This window comes from Vipera berus (assembly GCF_964194415.1).
Source record: "Vipera berus genome assembly, chromosome: 16".
In the NCBI taxonomy this organism is placed as follows: Eukaryota; Metazoa; Chordata; class Lepidosauria; order Squamata; family Viperidae; genus Vipera; species Vipera berus.
The window spans coordinates 6,457,725-6,482,964 of record NC_138219.1 but is presented as its reverse complement, the minus strand read 5'-3'; the positions used below and the strand labels follow the sequence as shown (position 1 = coordinate 6,482,964).

The 25,240-nt window shown below is 49.7% G+C and overlaps 1 protein-coding gene across 1 annotated transcript; it reads right to left on the bottom strand.

Annotated features, from left to right (window-relative positions):
* Positions 1–1,192: 1,192 nt before the first annotated feature.
* On the bottom strand, positions 1,193–19,635 carry STIP1 (stress induced phosphoprotein 1). Its single transcript, XM_081340430.1, has 14 exons — positions 19,496–19,635; positions 15,024–15,233; positions 13,667–13,808; positions 12,840–12,981; positions 11,533–11,701; positions 10,457–10,583; positions 9,268–9,370; positions 8,271–8,391; positions 4,873–4,969; positions 4,162–4,286; positions 3,565–3,601; positions 3,242–3,345; positions 2,508–2,680; positions 1,193–1,562 (listed from the first exon to the last, which is right to left on the bottom strand). The coding sequence occupies exons 1-14, from the start codon at positions 19,502–19,504 to the stop codon at positions 1,490–1,492; spliced, it is 1,632 nt and encodes a 543-aa protein (XP_081196556.1). The 5' UTR covers positions 19,505–19,635; the 3' UTR covers positions 1,193–1,489.
* Between the last annotated feature and the right edge of the window lie 5,605 nt (positions 19,636–25,240).

The following is a 25,240-nucleotide window of genomic DNA, read 5'->3' as shown; positions in this document are numbered from 1 at the left end:
CAGAATTCCTGAGCCAGCTATGCTGGCTCAGGAATTCTGGGAGTTGAAGTCCATGAGTCATAAAAGAGCCAAGGTTGCCTACCCCTGGTTTAGACCCATTCCCAAAAACTTTTTCTGTCAAGGATTTACACCATTTGCTTAGCAACCGTTTGGCGTTACATCGGCACTTAAAAAAAGTAACCGATGACCGTTTTTCACTGTTTCAGCATCCTCATGATCCAAAAATGGACACTTAGCAACTGACTCCTATTTACGACGGCTGCGCTATCCCGGGGTCATGTGAACTATTTTTGTTGACCTTCTGCCAAGCCAAGATTTGCTTAACAACTGTTGTGTCTAACTTGGGGTGGGTCTTCAAACCTGGCAACGTTTTCAAGCAGACGGACTTCCAACCTCTTCGGCCGTTGTGTAATTCACAGACGCTCAACCGGAGCGATTTCCAGCTGGGTGAACGTCCAACTCCCAGAATTCCCTACCCCTTGATGGGAGAATTCTGGGAATCGAAGTCCACGCATCTTGAAATTGCTAAGCCTGGGAGACAGCTCGAGCTATTCAAGACGCCGCGAAGTTTTTCTTTGCGACACCACACCCACGTGTCCACTACTTTCCACATTTTCTTCTTCCCAATCCCTATGACGGTAGTTAGCTTAACAACCCTGCCAGGATTGAGAAAACTGGACTGCAGAAATTACAAAACGCTTGCCAAGAGCAAGGGTCTCCAAACGTAGCTATTTTTTAAGACTTGTGGGGGAATTCTGGGAGTCCACAAGTCTTTAAAAGTTGCCAAGTTTGGAGACCCCCGGTCTAATGTTAACAACTGCAGTGATCCCCTTAACAGTCGTGGCAGGGAAGGCGATGAAACGAGGCCCAACTCAGCTAACCATTTCGCTTAGCAACGGAAATTCTGGGCTCCGTGCTGCTCGTAAGTCAAGGACTACCTATAAACAGACTGGACTTTCTTTGTCTGTTGAATTGATGGGGGGGGGAACCTTCAGAGAATTGACATGGGAAGACCGGGCCTCTAATTTGGCTTTTTTTTTTATTAGATGTGCAGGAGACCAAAAGTAAACCACAGCCTCACAGCCGAACGAAAAACCGGAAAAACAAGTTAACGAGGCTCCCCCCTGTGCCACAGTTGCTGGCCTGACAGAATTAAAAACTGCAAGGGAGGGGCGAAGAGAGGGAGACCAAAAATAATAATAATAATAATAATAGTAATATGGCAGCTCACAACAGGGGGTAACCGAAACAGAGCAACGGGCCGGGACGACGGACAAGGCCGATTTTCCGGTGCCAAAGAGGATGAAGGGTTGGTACGAGCCACACGTGTGTGTGAGAGGCTGACACCTCGTCTCAAATGTGTGTGTCTCTCTGCCTTTTGGCGAGGTGATGGTCCCGCTGGACCTATTTTCATGGAGAGGTCCATCAGGCTGCCTTTTTCAACCGGGGGGGGGGCGCGGGGGGAAAGTGTGAAGGATGGTCAGAAACATCACCGGATGGCGATCAAGCCAACATCCATGAGCTTCTGGATCTTCTGAGCAATGACGGGGTTTTTCAAGTGTCTGCGGAAAGGAGAGAGAAAATGGTCAGGAAGGTCCCTAAATATTGCGTGTGTGTGTCAAATACTTGTTAACTATTTAGATTACCTTGCTAGGCCCCAAACATGGGGCAAATCTTTATTTCCTGTTTCAGCCTATCTTGAAGGCCATCGAAAAGGCAGTAGTCACACCGGACAGCTCATATATTTATGTAAATTACTAACAAAGAATTAAGGGAGACTGAAATGCATTTCAAACTTATTAGTTTTCATCAGTGAGCCAATCTCAGAAGGGTATGGCTGACTGATGAAAACTAATAAGTTTGAAATGCATTTCAGTCTCCCTTAATTCGGGACCTTGCGAGGACATCTAGTCCAGCCCCCAGCTCAGCAGGAGACTCTAGAGCATTTCAGACAAATCTAGAAGAGAGCGTTCAATGCTATCTGAAAAAAACCGTGCGGCAGAATGTTATCCTTTTAACAGCCTCTAGCTCAAGTGTCTCTCGAGCTTGGCAACTTGACGACGTGTGCATTTCAACTCCCAGAATTCCCCAGCCAACCAGCCACAAGCAAAGCATGCTGGCTGGAGAATTCTGGGAGTTGAAATACGCAGGTCGTCAAGTTGCCAAGCTTGAGAAACGCTGGAACTAGCTCAGACCTGGATATTTTATGGACCCTGGGCCCACTTTCTCCCTGCCTGGCCCATCTGATGTCAACAGGGAATTAAAACTCAAATGTAAATTAAGTCCCTGCCATGCACAATACAACTGCCTTGCAACTATTTTCCCCTTCAATTTAGGTATGTGCATTTGTGCGTGCCAACGCACCTCCCCAGCCCGATTGGCCTGGCCCTCCCGGGAAAATTAATTTCAATTCTAGCCACATTCCTTAGCAAGCAGCTTGGCAAACACCCAACGCTCAGGATCCCCTAATTTTTCTCTTACGGGTTTTCCCCAGCCCTCTCACTCACTCGCTTAGTGCCTGTGGATCTTTCTGCATCTGCTCCAGGATCAGCCGCATGGCTGGATCGCTCATGATCTGCTGCACCTCAGGATCGGCCATGGCCCGGCGCTTCACGTCCTCGGGGTTGTCGTTGCGATTGTACTGGGACATCAGGCAGCGCTGGTAACCTTCTGAGGCTTCCTGCAGAATCACACACCCGGGGAGAAAAAAAACCTTTCTAGAGGACCGTCGTTGTGCGGGACTCGTTTGAGCCAGCAGCATTCCCTAATTACGGCCTTTAATTATTGTTTCTTCCCGTAGTTTCAAGGGTCCTCGCTTATACGACCCCAACGGAGTCCAACGTTTCTGCTGCTAAGCGAGACATTTGCGAAGTGAATTTCGGTCCTGTTTTACGACCTGGCTCGTTACGGATGTTAAGTGGATCACTCTTCAGTTAGCAAGGCGGGTGTCAAGTGGATGTGGCTTTCCCCACTGACTTTGCTTGTCAGAAGGCTGCAAAAGGGGAACCGCATGAGCCCTGGGAATACCGCAGCCGTCATAAATACGAGCCGGTTGCCAAGTGTCTGAATTTCGACCGTACGATGCTGCATCGGTTGTTAAGTGTTAAAAACAGTCACAGGTCCCTTTTTTTTCCACAGGGCTGGTTGTAACCTTGAACAGTCACTAAAGGAGGACTGCCTGCAAATGCCATTCCTTGCCCCTCACCCTCCCTGCCGGCGGCCTGTCTGGCCAAGCCCTCACCTTGCAATTCGCATCCAGCTCCAGGGCTTTCTGATAGACATCCATGGCTTTGGTGTAGTCCTTCATGGCTTCCAACGCCGCCGCTTTGCGCGTGTAGCCTTTGACTGCAAGCGGAGAGAAACGCCGCCCGCTTGAGAAGGTGGGACGCCGTTTGCTCTGTCCTTGGCTCTCCCCTCCGTGCAAGAGGAGGAAGGGGGGCCCTACGCATTAAGTCCACGCTTCTCCACCTTGGCTGGTTGGAGAGGGGTGGACTTCAACGCCCAGAGTTCCCCAGCTGCGCCGCCACGCCCCGCAGAGAGCCGGGTTCAAATCCCTTTACTTACTGAACGCGGGTTCCAAACGGATGCATTCCTCGCAGTCCTGCAAAACGGAGAAGGCGTTTTTTAGGGTCCCTTTCTCAGCAAAAATGTCTCTCCCCCCCCTCCCCTTTTGTCCAGCCGTTCGCTCATCTTCCCGATTTGACTAGCCAACTGCTGAGAAAGGCCATTTTTGACTCTTTCGGGATTGTGGGAAAGGGGTTGGCGTCCAGTGGAGACTGCAGGATTTTTAAATTCAAGATGGGGGCAACCCGGTTCCCCCCCCCAGACATGTCTTGTGAGGTGAGCAAAAGAGGACTGGTGCCCTGACCCCGGGATGCTGCGACCGTTGTAAACACGACTCAGTTTGCCAAGCATCCGAATTTTGATCCCTCAACCGTGGGGGATGCTGCAACGGGCGTTAGGTGTGAAAAACGTTCGTCACTTTTTTTCCCAGCCCCATTGTAACTTTAAAACGAATGTAATGTGAACGACCGAGAGAAAAGTCTTTTAACGTCTCCCGGGTCTCCCTGACAAGCTAGCTTTCCGCAGGCCGAGATTATAAAAGAAATCGAAGAGGTCACGGCAGCCTCTCCCCAAGCAAGGAAGGGCTGGGATGCTCACCTTGAGTGCTAGCTGGAACTCCAGCAATTTGGTGTAGCAGGCAGCCCTGTTGCTGTACAGTTTGGCATCGCTGGGGTTACGTTTGATAGCTTCGGTGTAGTGCTTCATGGCTTGCGGATAATCCCCTGTGGGAGAAATCCCCCGTCACTGGGCGTACAGAGCCTCCAAGTTCCAAGGCAGTATATCTTTGAATAATGACTGCCGGGCGAAAAACAACGGTGGGGCTTTCTGGCTGCACTTGCAGGCTTCCTAAAGGAAGCAAGTTGTTGACTAAAGGCAGAGAAATGAACTGGATTGGTGGCGTAATTCAGCCACGCTTTTTCCCCGCAATTAATCTCCTAATTCCACTGTTAGGAACTTCATCTTCCTATATCTTGCCAAATTGCGCCCAATCTGCAAGAAGCCGCATTTTTAAGCCACTGGCAAGAAAGCACAGGCTTTAATGCGGTGTTTTTTTTTCTCAGCCTTAGCAACTTTTAAGCTGGGTGGACTTCAACTCCCAGAATTCCCCATCCAACATGTCTGGCTGGGGAATTCTGGGAGTTGAAATCCACCCAGCTCAAAAGAGAAAGACGGGCCTAATGGGGCCAGTGTGGGGAGCACTTTTCCTCCAGCGGGGAGAAATGGATTAAGCCCAGCAAGGTTTGTTTGTTTTTTTTACACTGATGCAATGTGCAAAGAACAACAAAAACCCAAACGCAACCGCATCACCTTTCTGGAAACATTCGTTGCCTTTGTTCTTCTCTTCCAAAGCCAGCTCAGGGTTGATGTATGCCTCCCTTTCTTGTTCTTTTAAGATTTTCTCAGCCTGGGGAGAAAGGAAGTTTAAATATTATTCATCCAGGAACAAGCTCCGGTACAAAGGAACAACTGGACAGTCAATTCTAGTCCCACTTTAGGCATGGAAGCCAGCTGGGCGACTTAAGGCCAATCACCCGGAGACGGTGAGTTCTAGTCCCGCCTTAAACATGTAAGATGGCTGAGTGACTTAGGGCCAATCACCAGGAGACGGTGACTTCTAGTCCCACCTTAGGCATGAAAGCTGACTGGGAGACTTTGGGCCAATCACCAGGAGTCGGTGACTTCTAGTCCCACCTTAGGCAGGAAAGCTGGCTGGGAGACTTTGGGCCAATCACCAGGAGACATGAGTACTAGTCCCACCTTAGGCATGAAAGCTGACTGGGAGACTTTGGGCCAATCACCAGGAGTCGGTGACTTCTAGTCCCACCTTAGGCAGGAAAGCTGGCTGGGAGACTTTGGGCCAATCACCAGGAGACATGAGTTGTAGTCCCGCCTTAAACATGAAAGATGGCTGGGTGACTTAGGGCCAATCACCAGGAGACGGTGAGTTCTAGTCCCACCTTAGGCATGAAAGCTGACTGGGAGATTTTGGGCCAATCACCAAGAGTCGGTGACTTCTAGTCCCACCTTAGGCAGGAAAGCTGACTGGGAGACTTTGGGCCAATCACCAGGAGTCGGTGACTTCTAGTCCCACCTTAGGCATGAAAGCTGACTGGGAGACTTTGGGCCAATCACCAGGAGACATGAGTACTAGTCCCACCTTAGGCATGAAAGCTGACTGGGAGACTTTGGGCCAATCACCAGGAGTCGGTGACTTCTAGTCCCACCTTAGGCATGAAAGCTGACTGGGAGATTTTGGGCCAATCACCAGGAGACGGTGACTTCTAGTCCCACCTTAGGCATGAAAGCTGACTGGGAGACTTTGGGCCAATCACCAGGAGTCGGTGACTTCTAGTCCCACCTTAGGCAGGAAAGCTGGCTGGGAGACTTTGGGCCAATCACCAGGAGACATGAGTACTAGTCCCACCTTAGGCATGAAAGCTGACTGGGAGACTTTGGGCCAATCACCAGGAGTCGGTGACTTCTAGTCCCACCTTAGGCAGGAAAGCTGGCTGGGAGACTTTGGGCCAATCACCAGGAGACATGAGTTGTAGTCCCGCCTTAAACATGAAAGATGGCTGGGTGACTTAGGGCCAATCACCAGGAGACGGTGAGTTCTACTCCCACCTTAGGCATGAAAGCTGACTGGGAGACTTTGGGCCAATCACCAGGAGTCGGTGACTTCTAGTCCCACCTTAGGCAGGAAAGCTGGCTGGGAGACTTTGGGCCAATCACCAGGAGACATGAGTACTAGTCCCACCTTAGGCATGAAAGCTGACTGGGAGACTTTGGGCCAATCACCAGGAGTCGGTGACTTCTAGTCCCACCTTAGGCAGGAAAGCTGGCTGGGAGACTTTGGGCCAATCACCAGGAGACATGAGTTGTAGTCCCGCCTTAAACATGAAAGATGGCTGGGTGACTTAGGGCCAATCACCAGGAGACGGTGAGTTCTAGTCCCACCTTAGGCATGAAAGCTGACTGGGAGATTTTGGGCCAATCACCAAGAGTCGGTGACTTCTAGTCCCACCTTAGGCAGGAAAGCTGACTGGGAGACTTTGGGCCAATCACCAGGAGTCGGTGACTTCTAGTCCCACCTTAGGCAGGAAAGCTGGCTGGGAGACTTTGGGCCAATCACCAGGAGACATGAGTTGTAGTCCCGCCTTAAACATGAAAGATGGCTGGGTGACTTAGGGCCAATCACCAGGAGACGGTGAGTTCTACTCCCACCTTAGGCATGAAAGCTGACTGGGAGACTTTGGGCCAATCACCAGGAGTCGGTGACTTCTAGTCCCACCTTAGGCAGGAAAGCTGGCTGGGAGACTTTGGGCCAATCACCAGGAGACATGAGTTGTAGTCCCGCCTTAAACATGAAAGATGGCTGGGTGACTTAGGGCCAATCACCAGGAGACGGTGAGTTCTACTCCCACCTTAGGCATGAAAGCTGACTGGGAGACTTTGGGCCAATCACCAGGAGTCGGTGACTTCTAGTCCCACCTTAGGCAGGAAAGCTGGCTGGGAGACTTTGGGCCAATCACCAGGAGACATGAGTTGTAGTCCCGCCTTAAACATGAAAGATGGCTGGGTGACTTAGGGCCAATCACCAGGAGACGGTGAGTTCTACTCCCACCTTAGGCATGAAAGCTGACTGGGAGACTTTGGGCCAATCACCAGGAGTCGGTGACTTCTAGTCCCACCTTAGGCAGGAAAGCTGGCTGGGAGACTTTGGGCCAATCACCAGGAGACATGAGTACTAGTCCCACCTTAGGCATGAAAGCTGACTGGGAGACTTTGGGCCAATCACCAGGAGTCGGTGACTTCTAGTCCCACCTTAGGCAGGAAAGCTGGCTGGGAGACTTTGGGCCAATCACCAGGAGACATGAGTTGTAGTCCCGCCTTAAACATGAAAGATGGCTGGGTGACTTAGGGCCAATCACCAGGAGACGGTGAGTTCTAGTCCCACCTTAGGCATGAAAGCTGACTGGGAGATTTTGGGCCAATCACCAAGAGTCGGTGACTTCTAGTCCCACCTTAGGCAGGAAAGCTGGCTGGGAGACTTTGGGCCAATCACCAGGAGACATGAGTTGTAGTCCTGCCTTAAACATGAAAGATGGCTGAGTGACTTAGGGCCAATCACCAGGAGACGGTGAGTTCTAGTCCCACCTTAGGCATGAAAGCTGACTGGGAGACTTTGGGCCAATCACCAGGAGTCGGTGACTTCTAGTCCCACCTTAGGCAGGAAAGCTGGCTGGGAGACTTTGGGCCAATCACCAGGAGACATGAGTTGTAGTCCCGCCTTAAACATGAAAGATGGCTGGGTGACTTAGGGCCAATCACCAGGAGACGGTGAGTTCTAGTCCCACCGTAGCCATGTAAGATGGCTGGGGGACTTAGGGCCAATCAACCAGGAGATGGTGAGTTCTAGTTCCACCTTAGGCATGAAAGCTGCTGATTTTGTACCAGTCCCTCTCTCAGCTCAACCCACTTTGCGGGCTTATTGTTGCTGTGGGGAAAAGAGGAGGAGGAAGGAGGGGGGAGCATTAGGCACGTCTGCTGCCTTGAGTTTATAAAAAAGCAATAAAGGCAGATGATAAAATAAACAAAAAGAGGAGCTGGAAGATGCGGAGACTGCTGGGAGAGTGTCAAGAACAGGAGCCAAAGGAGTCAAAAACCCGCAGAGTCACGGACGGATCTCGGAGATGCACACTTGCCTGCTGACACTTCTTCAGCACCTCTGGAATCCGGTGCTCAGCCAGGGACTTGTTGTAAAACTGAATGGCTTCCTTGTACTTTTCTTCCTTGAAGTAGGAGTTCCCAATTCGGGCGTAAGCTCTAGACACAAAACAATCGCAACGACAACCGTCATCCTCCAGCTAGCTAGAACAGACAGCCCGACAATCTTGTTGCTAAGCGAGGCATTCGTTGGGTGAGTTTTGCCCCGTTTTACGACCTGCCTTGCCACAGTTCTTGCCATATATTAATAGAATAGAAGTGGAATTTTCCTCCAATGGGATTTTCCCAGGAAACATAGATAGGGCAGCCTAGAAAGGTTACTGCCCTCCTAACCATACCCAAGCACTCCAAATTTGTTGGCAATGTCCATTTTTGCTCTCCGAGTTCATGGTGATGTAACACTAACTCTAAGTGGAATTTTCCTCCAATAGGATTTTCTATTGGAGGATTTTCCTCCAATAGATAGGGCAGGCTAGAAAAGTCAGTGCACTCCTAACCATACCCAAGCACTCCAAATTTGTTGGCAATGTCCATTTTTGCTCTCCGAGTTCATGGTGATGTAACGCTAACCCTAGAGCAGACATGTCAAACTCGCGACGTCACGTATCGGGACTGTTTTGCCATTGCCGGATGATGCATCTGGCCCACAGACCGGCAGTTTGACACCCCTGCCCTAGAGAATAGAGAATAGAATAGGAATGGATAGAACAGAATAGAATAGAGCTGGAAGGGACCTTGGAGGTCTTCTATCCCAGCCCCCTGCTCAGGCAGGAGAACCTATACCGTCTCAGACAGGTGAATGTCCAGTCTCTCTTCACCCCCAAAATGGGAGCTTGGACCATTCCGATGCAAATCCAACTTGACCAGGTTGGTAACAACGCTTGGCCAGCCCCGAAAACATTCAAGGGGCTGCTTAAAAAACAAACCAACTGCAATCCCTGTGAGAAAACCATCCCAGGAATGTTGGCCACCTACTTGGCAATCTGCCGATAATCTTCCCGGTTCTCACGCCCCAACTCGATGGCAGCTTCGCAGAGTTCTCGGCACTTGCTGTAATCACCTTTCTCAAAATACACCGCTGAAAGTCGAGGGAGAATGGAAAAAAAAAAAAAAAATCACACACACACACACACACACACACACACACACACACAGAGCTGTGAAACTGGGAGAAGCACAGATGCCTTCCCCACCCAATGATGTGGGTAAGCGATGCCTGTCTTCTCTCCACTAGCTGGAGGAGGAGGAGGATGGGCTTTGGAATTGCACCCCTGGATGGCCCTTGGTAGTCCTTGATTTACAGCCATTTCGTTTAGTGACCGCTCAAAATTACAACGGCGCTAAAAAAAAAAAATGGACTGATGGCCATCGTTCACCCTTACCACCATTGAAGCAGCCCCAGGGTCACGTGATCAAAATTTGGGACGCTTGGCGACTCGTATTTATGACGGTGGTCACAGTGTCCTGGTGTGTGTGTCTGTGTGTGTGTGACATGATCCCCTTTTGCGACCTTCTGGCGAGCAAACCCAATGTTAGTAACGACCGTGTTACTAACTTAGCAATGGCAGTAGTCCGCTCAAGAACGGTGGCAAGGAAGCTCGTCAAATGGGGGCAAAACTCAAGCTAACCACCTCTCTCACTCAGGAGAAAGAAATTTTAGGGCCAATTGTGATCGTAAGTCGAGGACTACAGCAACAGCTATCCCCAGAAAAAGAAAATCCAGATTGTTCTCTTTCAATAATTCCTGGGTTAATCTCCTCTCCTAGCATGGCTGGCTCAGGAATTCTGGGAGTCGAAGTCCACGAGTCATGAAAGAGCCGAGGTTGCCTACCCCTGTGGACCTAGGTTTTCAACAGCCTTAAATGGACGTCATGGAAACAGGGCCTGCTGTTGTTTAATTGTGCACGATTACCCTCACGGAACACTGCAGACTTCCCTAACTTCACCTCCGCTGTGCTACTTTAAACCTATAGAAGGGAATTATTTCCAGCTCAGGGTTGAAATGAGGGGTCCTTGCTGCTCTCTGAGCTTGGCGGTGTCCTTGCAGACGTCTCGTGACCCAACCAGGTCACGTCATCAGTGCTAGAAGGAGAGAAGGGCTTTATTCTCTTTTAAACCTGAAAGTTTCTCCCCCCCCCCCCCCGCTCTGTTCTGCCCACCTCACCTGCTTGGTTAGTAATGTAAGTCATGTTGGTTGGATCCAAATCTTTTGCTTTGTTGTAATGTTCCAAGGCTTGCTCGAAGTCTTTCTTTTTATAGGCCTCGTTCCCCAATTCCTTCTCCTTCAGGGCCTGAAAAGCAGCAGATACATCTTGGATCAAGTACATTCGTCTGGCAGGAAATTCAACACAAACTGTTGGTCCTATAGTAAGGGGTGTCAGCTTTCCCTGCTGGCCATCCGCTATATACTGCTAAGCTTGTAAGCCGCCCTGAGTCTTCGGAGAAGGGCGGGATATAAATGGAATTAAAATAAAAAAAATAAAATAAAAAATATATCTGAGAATCAGGATAAGAGATATTGGAAAAATCTTCCTTCCTTCCTATCACTGGAGGCCTTTAAGAAGAGACTGGACAGCCATCTGTCTGAAATGGTTTAGGATCATCTGCTTGAGCAGGGGGTTGGACTAGACGACCTCCAGGGTCCCTTCCAACTCTGCTATTCGGTTATTCGGCTATTCTTTTTTTTTCCCCCTCCCTTCCAGATTCCCTCCCTCCTTCCATTCCTCCCTCCTTTTTCTTCCCTTTCATTTCCTCCTCTTTCCCTTCCTTGTTCCGTCTTCCTTCTTTTCCTTCCTTCCTTCCAGATTCCATCTTCCTCCCTCCCTCCCTCCTTCCCTTCCTTCTTCCCTTTCATTTCCTCCCCTTTCTTTCCTTGTCTTCCTTCCTTCCTTCCCTTTCATTTCCTCCCCTTTCTCTTTCCTTTCCTTGTTCTGTCTTCCTTCCTCCCTCCCTCCTTTCCTTCTTCCCTTTCATTTCCTCCCCTTTCTCTTTCCTTCTGTCTTCCTTCCTTCCTCCTTCCTTCCCTTTCATTTCCTCCCCTTTCTCTTTCCTTTCCTTGTTCTGTCTTCCTTCCTCCCTCCCTCCCTCCTTTCCTTCTTCCCTTTCATTTCCTCCCCTTTCTCTTTCCTTTCCTTGTTCTGTCTTCCTTCCTTCCTTCCTCCCTCCCTCCCTCCCTCCATCTTCCCTCTCTAGTTGCATTCAATTCAATTCCTTCTGCCCCGCTCTGCCAGGGACCGGTACCTGCTTCTTGTTTTCCGGCAGGTCTTCCTCCATGGGCTCCGCCTTGGGCTCTTTCTTGGGGGGTGGAGGAGGAGGGGGACACATGGCTTCGTCTTCATCCTCAGCGCTGGCTAGGTCGACCCCCAGCAGCACCCCGAGGGTTGCCATCACCCGGGGGTCCTTCAGTTTTCTGCCACAGAGCAGGGAGACAAGCGGGTGAGAAGCCCATCCTGAGCACTTCAGAACACGTCCCCGTGCACGAAGCCCAGTCTTAACCGGGTTTAAAGAACAGGCCAAACCTGCCTGCATTCCCACAGGGACTCCTCCTATTTAGATGGGCCATCTGATTTTTAATAAATAAAATAAACCTTTATTGTCAAAGTACAACATGCGTACATTGAGATTAGCTACATTGATTTTTGCTGCCTTTGCTCCCTTTTACAACCCTGTGAATTAAGAGAAGGGCAATTCTCAAAACAAGGCCTTTGCCGGATTGCACGGGGTGCAAGCGGCTGCCCGCTAGCGGGAAAATGAATCGGAACTCAGGAATGAGCATTAAATAAATAATTCGAACTCAAGGACCCATTCATCAGCGGAGCAGCTTGCCTCCAAGGAGTTGTAGGTGCTTCATTAGTGGAAGATTTTAAGACGAGATTAGACGGCCCTGCTCGAGCAGGGGGTTGGACTAGAAGACCTCCAAGGTCCCCTCCAACTCTTGTTATTCCGTTAAATGTCCTGGAGTTCCTTGATGGAACTCTAGATAAGTCCTAGAAGGAGTTCTAAAGGAAGATCCTGAGTAATTAAAAAGAGCAACTAAGCTGAGCCAAGGCCTGGAGACTAAAACATACGAAGGAACGGCTGCGGGAATTGGGTCTGGCTAGTCTAAAGAAAAGAAGAAATAGGGGAGACATGATAGCAGCGTTCCACTTTTCGAGGGGCTGCCGCAAAGAAGAGGAGGGGGTCACGTTGTTCACCAAAGCGCCAGAGGGCAGGACGAGAAACAATGCTTGGAAACTGACCAAGGAGAGAAGCAACCTGGAATTAAGGAGAAACTTCCTGACAGGGAGGACAATTCACCAGCGGAACAGCTGGCCACCAGAAACCGTGGGCGCTCCATCACTGGAGCTTTTCAAGAAGAGACTGTCCGAGATGGTGTAGGTTCTCCTGCTCGAGCAGGGGGTGGGGGTGGGCTGGACTAGAAGACCTCCAGGGTCCCTTCCAGCTTCTATTCTATTCTAATAGCAGATGGATTCCTGAGAAAGTGCAACTTTGGCTGGATCGTCCGGGTTCCCCTTCTCGCCGCCCCGCAAAACCCCACCGGCACTCACGCCCCCAGCTCTGACGGTTTGTTGCGGAGCTGCTCAATCAGCTCTCTGTAACTTGGGTCGCTGAGCAGGTTTCGGGTGCGAGGATCGCTCTCCAGCTTCTGGTAGAGGTTGGGCATGTTGAAAGGGTTCATCAGGTTCCGCTCTGAAAGAGGTTCAGGAAGAAGAAGAAGAAGAAGAAGAAGAAGAAGAAGAAGAAGAAGAGAGGAGGAGGAGGAGGAGGAGGAGGAGGAGGAGGAGGAGGAGGAGGAGGAGGAGGAGGAGGAGGAGGAGGAGGAGGAGGAGGAGGAGGTGGTGGTCAGGGCAGGCTGCAAAAGCCCCGTTTCCAGCTTTCACTTCTCACCCCTCTTGACTCTTATTTACGACGGTCGCAGCGTCCTGGGGTCATGTGACTCCCCCTCTGGGGACCTTCTGACAAGCGATGGGGAAGCCACTTAACCACCGTGTCACAGGCAGTCCTCCATTTACGGCAGTCTGTTTAGCGACCGTTCAAAGTTACAACGGCGCTGAAAAACGGGACCTTGGACCGTTTTTCACACTTAACGACCTTCACAGCATTTCCCCCCCCTCCCCCATGGCCACATTTTTACCTTATGCATATCTTAATGACATTCAATCTTCATACCTGGTTTTTTTAAAAAAAATTTAACCCTTTCCATAGACTCACCCCCCCACCCCAGTTTTTGGATCCAGGATGCGTCGTGGAACGTTTGCACGGCCCTTTGATCGCTCCTGCTTCCAAAAGCGACAGGCCGTTTCTATTCCCCGACTGCTGCGACGGAAATCAAGCCTAGCCAAGTCAGGAGAGACCCAGCTCCAGTCGCCCTCACCTGCCAGCCTGGACTCCATGTTTTGCAGGCCTTCCTTCAACTGGGCATTGCCCGGCTCGTGTTTCAGCCCTTCCGCGTACGTCTTCTTCGCTTCCTCAAAACGGTTCAGGAATTCCAAGGCAGCTGCTTTTCGAGAATAGCCCTGCAAAGAGCGCGGACGGATCAGAGAAGGCCAGAGACGCCCTCCCCCACACACTTCCTCCACCCCCCGTGGTCATTAAGCGAACCCACAGTGGTGGTGGTCGTTAAGCAAATCCACCGCAGTTGTTTAAGCATTGGGGCCTTTTGGCCAGCATCGGAAATAAATGCTGCTTTTCAGGGGGGAAAAAACAAAACAAAAACATTGCAGGTAGGTGTTGTGATTCAGGGTCAGCCTGTGGGTCCGGCAGCCGGGTCGGATGTCTCGGATGACTCAGACGAGGGGGAGGAGGAGGGTGTTGAAGACGAACTTGCTGATGATGGCTTGGAGGCTTCGCAGAGCCCCCAGCCGGGGCCCTCTTACTTGGTGGAGACTCAGCTGTGCGAGCCCGACAGTGCGGATGATGATGACCCACAGCTGGCCCTGTTCAAGGACGCCCGACGCAGGAGGCAGTCAAGCAGGAGCAAGCAGAGAAAGGCTGTGGGACTTCTCGGAAGGAGGCACAGGGAGGCCACGCCCTGAACTCTAATAAAGGGAGTGTTTGGGGAAGGGCTGGTTGCTGAAAGCAACCGCTCCGTTTGAGGATCAAAGCTCCGGTATCTTGTTTCATGTTTTGTTGTTTTGTTTGTGTAATAAACTTGGCAGACGTTTTCCAGCCTCAGACGCTTTCCAGCCTCTGCCGTTTGTACAGGGGTTGCCTTTCTGCAAGGCCGGTAGCAGGCTGGTACAGAACAGTAGGTAGGTCATGCGACCAACGGGTGGGGCAGCCGGAACGCAGTCCTCAGCTTACGACCGCAACGGAGCACATTTCTGCCGTTCGGCGAGACAGGGAAGTGAAGGTGAATTTGAGAAGCTCCCGTGTCAACAAGTGGTTAAAAAGGGAATCGCTGCACTTGTGAAGTTAGTCACGCTGTTGTTTTAAGCGAGCCTGGCTTCCCCGTCATTTTTGTGTGTCAAGAGGCTGCAAAAAGAGGACCACGCGAGTCCCGGGAGACACAGCGACGGTCATAAATGTGAGTCGGTTTGCCCAAAGGTCTGCATTTTGATCACGTGACTTGTGGGGATGCTGCAAGGGCCGCCGTCGTGGAAAAACGGTCCCACATCGCTTTTCCCTGTGCCGTTGCGACTTCGAACGGTCACTACATGAACGAGGACTCATCCTTTACCGCAGCGACAAAGGGAAGAGGTTTCAAAATCAAGGGGCAACCCTCTTCTCACCTTGCCCCATTCTGGCTTCAGCTCGATGGTCTTGCAAGCATCGTCCAGGGCCTTGTGGTACTCCCCCTTTTTGGCATAAGCCGCCGAGCGATTGCTGTACAGCACGTGGTTGGCAGAGTCCAGCCGGATGGCCTCGGAGTAGTGCTTGATGGCTTCGGCGGTGTTGCCGGAGCTGAGGGCCTTGTTACCTTTCTCCTTCAGTTCGTTCACCTGGAGAGAGAGAGAGGAGAGCAGAGGCGCGTTAAACCTGGCTAAGCGCCCCATCTTCCAAAGGTGAAGAATGTATAGACAACCGTATTTGGAGAGCAGAACTTCGGTTGCTAATTTTACCTCTTTTTTTGCCGTGGCTGTTAAACAAATCAGTTGTTAAGTGAATCACATGGCTATTAAGCAAATCTGGATCCTCGCCCCCCCCCCACCATTGACTTTGCTCGTTGGAAGCCAGTTGCAAATGGGGGTCACAGGATTCTGCAACTGTCGTTGCGGAGAGTCCAAATTTCTTCTGATCGTGTAATTGCAGGGATGCTGCAATGGTCGTTAAGTGGGGTCGTTAAGTCCCTTATTTAGGGCCACTGTGGCTTCAAATGGCCATCAACACAAAGGGTGGGTTTCACTTAACAAGCATGCAACTAATTTAACTGCAGTGACTGCCTTAACTGTGGGAAGGTGGTAAAATGGGGCAAAATTCACTTCCCAACTGTCTTGCTTAGCAACGGAAACTTGGAGCCCCAATTGTGGTCGTTAAGTTGAGGACTACTGGCACACGGAGGCAAATGACATTCAGATATCTGTAGCTATGTGCAAGTCACACTCAGTTTTTCTTTACAGAGGTAGGCAGCCTTGGCTCTTTTATGACTCGTGGACTTCAACTCCCAGAATTCCTGAGTCAGCATAGCTGAAGTCCACGAGTCATGAAGGGGCCATAGTTCCCCCATGCTGGCTCAGGAATTCTGGGAGTTGAAGTCCACGAGTCATGAAGGGGCCATAGTTCCCCCAATGCTGGCTCAGGAATTCTGGGAGTTGAAGTCCACGAGTCATGAAGGGGCCATAGTTCCTCCAATGCTGGCTCAGGAATTCTGGGAATTGAAGTCCACGAGTCATGAAGGGGCCATAGTTCCCCCAATGCTGGCTCAGGAATTCTGGGAGTTGAAGTCCACGAGTCATGAAGGGGCCATAGTTCCCCCATTGCTGGCTCAGGAATTCTGGGAGTTGAAGTCCACGAGTCATGAAGGGGCCATAGTTCCCCCATTGCTGGCTCAGGAATTCTGGGAGTTGAAGTCCACGAGTCATAGAAGAGCCCATCTCTAGGAAGAGAGCCAGGGAGACGGAAGGGCCGACCTGCACCTAGCTGTGAGCTTTTGACCACCGCCTGCTCATGGACGCCAAAACTGCAGCATCTGCAGCTCACGTGTGTTTGCAGCCTGCAAGCCATGATGTAAACCATAGGACGAGGTCCCTGCCACATCCCAGGTTCTCTCCAGAGGAAACAGCAAGCTAGAGGTGGCTTCCTCTGAGTCACGGCTCCCTTCAGCTAGGGACCAGTAGCTAAAATTACAGAGGGCCAAGAATAACCATCCTTTTGAGCAGTGACAAAACGTCACGGAGGCACTCTCTAAAAGAATCCAGGTTTACCTCTGCGTTTGAGCTATGTGGGAAAATGAGTTTGTTTGTTTTTTAAAATCAAAAAAGGGAGGAAAAAGGCAAGATAACACACGCTTTCAAAGATACCCATCACCCTGGCCCATTTGGGATGGAGCAAGGCAGAGGGGAAAAAAAAAATAAATGAAAGCCCAAAGACGCAGCATGATGTAGTTGGACCCCAGCCAGGTTGCTATGGTATAAACCCTGACACAATCACACCCACCCAACTGCCTTACAGGTCTGTTCTGTTTCCCCCCCCCCCCCCTGCTCGTTCAGTTTCTGGCACCTTTTACTTAAAAGGCCAACTGCTTCCGCCCCGTTCATTTTCATACCCGGGCAGCAACAGCAACGCAATTAGGATGGTGGCAGGAAAGTTTTAATTAGTGGCAAAAGGTCACCGGGGAGGGGGGGGGCAAGCTTGACCCCAAAAGGAGATGACCTTTTGCACAGCAAAGGTCCCAGGTTCACATGTTTAGCCAACAGCTTTTTTTTTCTTCAATAGAGGAATCCTTGCTGAGAGAGAAAAACCTCCCATTTTCAATTAGCTTGGTCCACACAGGGTGCCGAGTCAGAGTTTAATAATAGTTTACCGAATAAAGCACAACTGGTTTTCTGCGATAGATCAGGGGTCCTCGACCTTGGCAACTTTTTAAGACTTGTGGACTTCAACTCCCAGAATTCCTCAGCCAGCTTTGCCAAGGTTGAGGGCCCCTGCAATAAATGACATCAAAAATCAGGATGCCAAAAGTGATAAGTGGTGTTATTTGTGCCATTGAAAGGGGAATATTTGCAGCTCAGGGTTGAAATGTGGGGTCCTTGGTGCCGTTTCCTTGCAGACGTTTCACGGCCCAACTCAGTGACCTCATCAGCGCTAAAAGGGAGCGGGGGTATGTTCTCATTTTATATTCTAGTGGCTAGCCTTATCAGTATTGGTGGGGATGGGCTTAGAGCAGGTGTCTTCAAACTTGGCCCTTTTATGGCTTGTGAACGTCAACTCCCAGAATTCCTCAGCCAGGTGTGCTGGGGGTTGGAAGTCCACAAGTCATAAAAGGGCCGAGTTTGAAGACCCCTGGCTTAAAGGTTTTTTGTTTTTGCTTGCGCTGTTGTTTTGGGATCAAACACTGATAGTCTTGATCATATTACCTTGCTTGGTCACGAAACGTCTGCAAGAAAACCACCAAGCTCAGAGAGCACCAGGGACCCCCCCCCCCACAGTCCACCTCCGCTCTGCAAACCCTATTCCCTTCTAGCCCTGATGATGTTACCTAGTTGGGTCACAAAACATCTGTAAGAAAACCAACCAACCTCAGAGCGCGCCAAAGAACCCTCATTTACTCAGCCCCCCAAGCAGAGCTCGATTTAGCCAGATGTGCAAACCCAGCCTCTGTCAGCTGGGCCCTTAGGCAAAGGTCTCTGCGCCTTCTGGAAGCAGCCCTATCAAAATAATCCGGAGAAGTGAGAGTCTGCAGGCTTTTGCGTCCCACCTTATCCGGGATTCGGAACATGCTACAACGTGCAACTTAGGCTTGGCCCCTCTTTTTGGGCAAACAGCTTCCATGAGCTAAAGCTCAGCTCCAGCACGCCCCCCCCCCCAGTGCTTTGCTGGTGAGGCAGCCTTTACATTCCTGCCCAAAGGACACTGGCTTGTGTGCAAGCTGCCTTTGCAAGATCAGAAGAGGGAGGCTCCAGCCTGCTCCAGCCCCCTTGGGGCAACGTGGGAAGGATGACGGGTGGCAGAAAACTGCTTCGGATGGGATCAATGTCCCTAAAGCAGGGGGGTCTTCCAACTGGGCCCTTTTACGACTCGTGGACTCCCAGCGTGCCTGGCTGAGGAATTCTGGGAGTTGAAGTCCACAAGTCATGAAAGGGCCCAGTTGGAAGACACCCCCCGCCCTGAAGCGTCCCACTCCCCTAGAAAAATGTGAAAGCGCTTGCAAGATAAGGCAGAGCCCGCAATACGGAGCAGCTCCCTATAAATCTGAGCAAAGGTGTCCACTTTTGACCACCGAGATGCCATCAATTCAATAAGCGTTCCCCGGGCAGACTCATTCCACCCCCACCTACACACAAACACACACACACACACACACACACACACACACACACTTTGTCTCAATTCAGAACCCACAACATCCATAGGTCAAAGCCCCAAGTCATCTGTAAAGACACCCTTTCCCATAAGCCTCTTTTCCAGCCAGCTATCCTGTACCGTGGCTGGAGATGATGGAAGCTGTAGCTCGGTCTACAAAAGCACGGGACTGAGGTTGGGGATGATGGGTACGGCCATTGCTTTGAAGGAAGCAGGTGGGCCAGGCAGGCTGGGGATGATGGGTATGCCCCTTGCTTTGAAGGAAGCAGGTGGGCCAGGCAGGCTGGGGATGATGGGTATGCCCCTTGCTTTGAAGGAAGCAGGTGGGCCAGGCAGGCTGGGGATGATGGGAACCCAACCCTTCCAAGGACAGCACGTGGGGGGGCCCTGTTGGTTCCCCCTCCCCTCCTTCCCAAGATGCACTGCAAGCTCACCCTTCCTTCCCCGAGGCTGCCCCCCCCACGACTCAGCCTTTGACTCCCCCCTCCGTCTCTCCCTTCCCATGATGCTCTGCACACCCATGGGCCCCCCCCCTCGGCACCTTAGATCCTGGGGAGAACGAGCCTCCCCCCCCTTATCCCCACTTCCCAGAATCCTCTGAAAAGCTGCAGGCCCATTTCTCCCAGCCCCCCCCCCCAGAAAAACGTGCTTTTCCCAGAATCCTTTGCAGGAGATCCAGGACTCTTTCTTCCTCCTCCTCCCACCACCCTCCACGTTGACCCCCCCTCCCCCTCTCGCCCACCTTCTCCATGGCGCCGGGGAAATCTCGCTTCCGCCACCGCCGCCTCTCCTTCGGCTTTTTCCCGTCTGGCTCCCCGTCTCGTTGCTGCGCCCGCCTTTCCGTTCTCCCACCCCGCCTTCTGGAACCTGCTAGAATGCTCCCGCCCCGCCCCCGCGCTCCGATTGGCTCCCGCCTCGCGCGCCGGCCCGCCCCCTCCGCGCCTTCCGCAGGGCTGGTTGGTGGGAGAAAAAAAAGAGGGCGGGTTTCCATCCCGCCTTCCCTCTCCGTACCCTTACCGGGGCACGTCCCACCCACCCCCGCGACGCGCGGATTGGTTTGCCGCCGCCAGGCTCCCTCCGGCTATTGGTCCGTGCCGTTTGACAGGCTTGTGGAAGAAAAAAAAAAAAGGGGGGCGGGGTTCTGAGAAAGTCCGCGCTGCGTTTCTATTGGGAACGGGATCCTAAGGGCATCAGAGCTACTGACCAATAGCGAGGCGGCTTGTCTTTTATTTCACTCCCCCCCACCCCTCCCCTTCGTTCTGTGCTTCTCATTGGCTTTTCCGGATTTCTCCCTGTAAAGCCGCTTTAAATGGCTTGAAGGGGTGACGTCATTTCCGCTTTTTCCCTTTCATTGGAAAAGCCGCAAGTTTCTTTTTTTTTCTTTTTGGTGCTCTAGGTTGGGAAGTTTTGATTTATTGCACTGTAGTCCTGACATGTTTCTCTCCCTGTTTTTAATTTTACCTCGCACCTTTGTAAAATATTTTTCCTGTATAGATATTTTTTTTTTGCAAATGTCTCAAAGTACATTCCTCCTTGGCGTATGTGCAATACCGCAAAACATGGAACAATTTCACCAATAGCTGCAAGATCTATTTGCATTTTTATAACTACAAAAATCGAATTGTTTTCCTGGCTTTTCTCACAAGGCTCTCCTCCAACTGAAATCCACCCGTTCTGGATGGTGACCTGCTCGGGAACGCTTTTTTTTTTTTAAAGTGCAGTTTTCAATTTTTAAAAAGAGATTATCTGATTCTACATAATGCGGACTTATATTCTATTTTGAGATGTTTGGAGTTGATCTTTTTTTTTTTTTTTTAAAAAAGCAGATTGTAGAACAGGGGTTCCCAACCTGGGGGTGCGAGATGATATTCCAGGGGGTGCGAAAACTTTAGCACTTTAGAAGTTTCAAAATTATAGTGTATGTGCATAATTTGTTGCCGTTATTTTGAACTTTTGTAAAGGGTGGGAGAATATATCAGAACCGTTCTAGGGGTGCAGGGTATTAGAAGAGGTTGGTTCATTTGAAAGCCTGGGAAAACAGCCTGGGAGCTGAAAGATTTAAATTAAATTAACTTTTTATGTCCTAATATCTTTTGAATCTTATTTCAATTCACCATATTGCAGCTTATTTATGGGATTATTTTTTTTTTTAGCGGTGGGGGGGAGGTTTCAAGTCCGAATCTGCCAGGCTGATGCTGCTCTGAGCATTATATATATAGAAAGAAAGCAGCAAGATTCGTTTTTCAGCTATAATTAGAAGCTCGGCTCCTGTCAAACGTCCTAAAATTAGCTGCCGGTTGTGCCGCCAACAAATGTAAACTCAGCCCATTAAGGGAGAGGCAATCCTGTCTCTCTTCTCTCGAAACGTTATTCTGGAGCGGGACTGATGAACTGGGTCTGCTCTATGTTAGATGTTTTTGTGCCAGCCATGGCAGTTACCCAAATAGGTCATCAGATGGGAGCAAAGAGGCTTCTTTACTCCCACTGGTGGGTCAGGGGTCCCCGGCCCCTTGCAGCCCCATTGGCGAGAGAGTTTTATGGTTAGGGAGGGGCTGAGACCCCCCATAAATACCTCTGCTCAGGGGCTGCTCTTTGTTCGTTCTTGCTTTCTCTCTTGCTTGCTTGCTTTCTCTCTCATGAAGGCATGGATGCCTCCATGCCATATAGCTCTTTCTATCTAATCTATCGATGAATAAAGCTTATATGATTGCATCTCTGCGTTCTGCTGCCTTTTGCTTGGAAGCACCTTAACGATCCATCGACCTCTCGTGAGGCCATCTCACACTCTAGTACATCCCACTAAACTAAAAGACCTCCCAAGGTCCCTTCCCACTCTGTGACCGGTTGATCTGTTTATTCAGCGTTGCCTTAGAAGCGTTGCAAAGACTACGTTTCCCAGAAGGCCTTGGATCTGAAGGTGGGGCGGGGCCACAGAGGCTGGGCTCCTGCGTTGAGCGGCAGCAGCAGCTGTTGTTGCACACTCGTGCCCTCCTTGGCTCTGCTGCCCCCAATACCAGGTGTTTTATATATAAAGGAGGAAAATCCCTTTGCCCTTTCCCGGGACCAACCAGAGAAGGCCCGCTGCAGGCTTTGCAACCATGCCAGGCAGTTTTCTGTCCCTCCAGCAGCAGAGGCTGCTTGGCAGTCTAGGGAGGCTGTCGGGGGAGTGGGGCAGCTGCCCGATCGCTGTCCACGCGGGTGGGAGGCAAGGGGACGGGGCCAGGCTCCCCTTGGGCAAAGCTGCCAGCCGGTGGGTGTTTGCACAGGGCATCCGGAGCTGGGCTATAGTTGCCCCCTTGGCCATGGCTGCTAGGGTGGATTTGAACACGTCCACTGACTGGAAGGAGGCTAAATGTAAGTGAGGAAAAGGGCAAAGTGTGTGGTTTTGTGTGTGTGTGTGCCTTTGCAAGTCCTTTCCCTTCCAGGAGTCCCTTGCTGAGCTTGCAAGTCCCTCCGTCCCTTGGTGGCTTGCAACTGGCATCCCCTTTAATTTCCTGGCTCTTAATATCTCTGCCAAACTTGATAGGAAAGGTTGCTTCAATAGACCATCGTTTAAGGCAACAGGGTGTGCTTGCAACGAGAAGAGTTGCTGAAAACCTAGCTTGGCGCTCTCAGATTTAGTTTGCACTGCTTAAAATTGTACCCTGAAGTTGAGAAATTTTAAAGCGGGCCAGTTATTATTTTTAGAGGGGTGATGTGTGTGGAGCTCGCAAATGTGCCAGTCATTAAAAGCATCGAGGCAGAGGGTATATCTGATTAATTAGAATAACAAAGTTGGTGGGAACCTTAGAGGTCTTCTATCTCTAGCCCAAGCAGGAGATCCTATCCCAGACAAATGGCTGACCAATCTCTTCTGGAAAATCTCCAGTGATGGAGCACCTACAACTTCTGGAGGCAAGCCATTTAACTGGTTGACCTGGGATTACAGGATAACAGAATAACAGAGTTGGAAGGGGACCTTGGAGGTCTTCTAGTCGAACCCCTTGCTTAGGCAGGAAATCCTATACCATTTCAGTCCAATCTGTTAAAAACCTCCAGTGTTGGAGCACCACAACTTCTGGAGGCAAGTTGTTCCACTGGTGAATTGCTCTGTCAGAAAATTTCTCCTTAATTCCACAGACTAGGAGCCTAAACTCCATATTATATGGTTCATTGTAGGATGGGAAGCTAATAATGGCATTTTTGTTAGATATATGAGCCAGTACATCTCCACTTGGAAGTTTGATGCTTCTGCAAATTCTTTTCTGCAGTTAACTGTAACTGCATTGCATTCTGGAAGCTTTCCTCACTTGCTTGCTTGGAGGTTGCAAAGCATTGTGGGAAATTTTGTGGTTTCTTTTCCCAAGGCCCAGGCCAGGTTTCTCCAACCTGGTGCCCTCCCCACGTGTGAATTTATTTTCCAACATGTATATCCAATGCTTTTTACTCAAAGTGAGGGACTTGGATGAGATGCTGGCTGGGAATCCTGGGAGGTGTAGTCTCTGCACATCGATCCATTGGTCTGGGAGAAAAATTGCAGCTTTTGCAAAAACAAAAAAAATCTGTTGGGTTGAACTAGTGCTTGACCCTCCAAAGATTTGCTGCTTCAGATCAGCCAAAAGGACTCCAGAACCATGTCTTTAGTCCTTATTTATGTATTTCTAGGTTGGCTTTTGTAAACTTTGCAGAATTGGACTTCTTCTGCCTTTTCCGTGCCTGCCTGATCTTCTTGGTCATGGAAAATGAAGTTTCTGTCCCACTTTTTAATCAAATTTCCACCCTGCCCACCTCATCTGTGTGACTCTGAGTGGGTTACAAATAAAAACTGGTAAAAAAACATAGTTAACTTTTAACATAAGGGTAAAAAGAAACACAGTTCAAATGTTTACCTGTAAAAAGAGACATAGTTAAATGTTTATTGTTAACATAGTATAAAGAAACATAATCATGTGTTTATTTTTTAAGGTAAAGATAGAAATCTAGTTGAAATGTTTATTTTTAACATGGTAAAAAAAAAGAGAGTGAACAACAGCTGTTAAGAGTCTTTCTTCAGTACCGTTGTAACTCTGAACCGTCCCTAAAGGACTGGTTGTAAGTCTAGGACTGCCTTTACTTAATTTCTATTTAATGTTTGCACCTCTGCTTTGTGAAGTTTGTAAGCCACTAAGGTGACAGGGTCACTGAGAGAGAGAGAGTGGGGGGCGGTGTGTTAAATTTTAATTAATAAATAAAAGAGTCCGCAATTTGCAGCCAGCAGGCAATGGAATGCTCAGGGTCTTGGTTGCCTAGCAACTGGCCTGGGACAGTCCGCTCCTGGACTGGGCCTGCATCCATCTTGTGAGGGGGAAATGTCCTCATGAGAGACTTTTTCTTTTCTTTTCTTTTCTTTTCTTTTCTTTTCTTTTCTTTTCTTTTCTTTTCTTTTCTTTTCTTTTTTCTTTTCTTTTCTTTTCTTTTCTTTTTTCTTTTCTTTTCTTTTCTTTTCTTCTTTTCTTTTCTTTTCTTTTCTTTTCTTTTCTTTTCTTTTCTTTTCCTTTCCTTTCCTTTCCTTTCCTTTCCTTTCCTTGCAAAAGGCTGGGCTTTTCAAAAACCTCAAAGAGGTTTCAGGAGCAGCAGTTGAAAAGGAGCCCAGCCTCTGAGAGGGCTGCTTTTGCAGAACAATGGTGGCTGGCCTAAGCAAACGTGCCCCCTCTGAGCTGAGGCGGGACTCAAAGATGGCCGCCTGGTTGGGTTTAGCTCTGGGGACCAGGCCGGGGACATTCCTGGTGGGCTCTGAAAGCTTCTTTGGTGGCCAAGGTTGGCATTGAAGAGAGGGGGTGGGGGTCTCCTTGGAAGTAGACCCCTGAATGGCAATTTCCAATTTCTGAGAAGAGAGTTGGTGACAAGCAGTTCCGTGGGCGACACACTCATGTGAGACACGTACACCGAGCAAGTTAACACCTCGGTTCTTGCACATCCATGTTGCAAAAAAAACCCACAACAACCCTGCTTAGGTTAGCATAAGTGTTACTCCCTTATCTAACACCTCCTCATTCCTGCAACTTGTATGTTGTATTGTACTGGCTGTGTAAGGGGTATTATTACATTTTTAACCTGTCCCTCTCTCCCTTCCTTCCTTCCTTCCTTCCTTCCTTCCTTCCTTCCTTCCTTCCTTCCTTCCTTCCTTCCTATTACATTCTTATCCTTAATTTATTTATCTGTCTATCTATCTATCTATCTATCTATCTATCTATCTATCTATCTATCTATCTATCTATCTATTGGTATTATTACATTCTTATCCTTTATTGATATCATTACGTTCTTATCATTTTTATTTCTTTCTTTCCTTCCTTCCTTCCTTCCTTCCTTCCTTCCTTCCTTCCTTCCTTCCTTCCTTCTCTTTCTTTCTTTCTTTCTTTCTTTCTTTCTTTCTTTCTTTCTTTCTTTCTTTCTTTCTTTCTTTCTTTCTTTCTTTCTAATTTATTGACAGCCCATCTTACCACAAGGTAACTCTGAGCAGTTTACA

What these genes read in the sequence shown, in the direction of transcription:
- STIP1 (XM_081340430.1), bottom strand. An exon ending in CAACGAATGTTTCCAGAAAG is followed by an intron (nt 4,287 to 4,872) that starts GTGATGCGGTTG and finishes TTTCTCCCACAG; the next exon opens with GGGATTATCCGCAAGCCATG. An exon ending in CCGTTTGGAACCCGCGTTCA is followed by an intron (nt 3,346 to 3,564) that starts GTAAGTAAAGGG and finishes CTCCGCTTGCAG; the next exon opens with TCAAAGGCTACACGCGCAAA.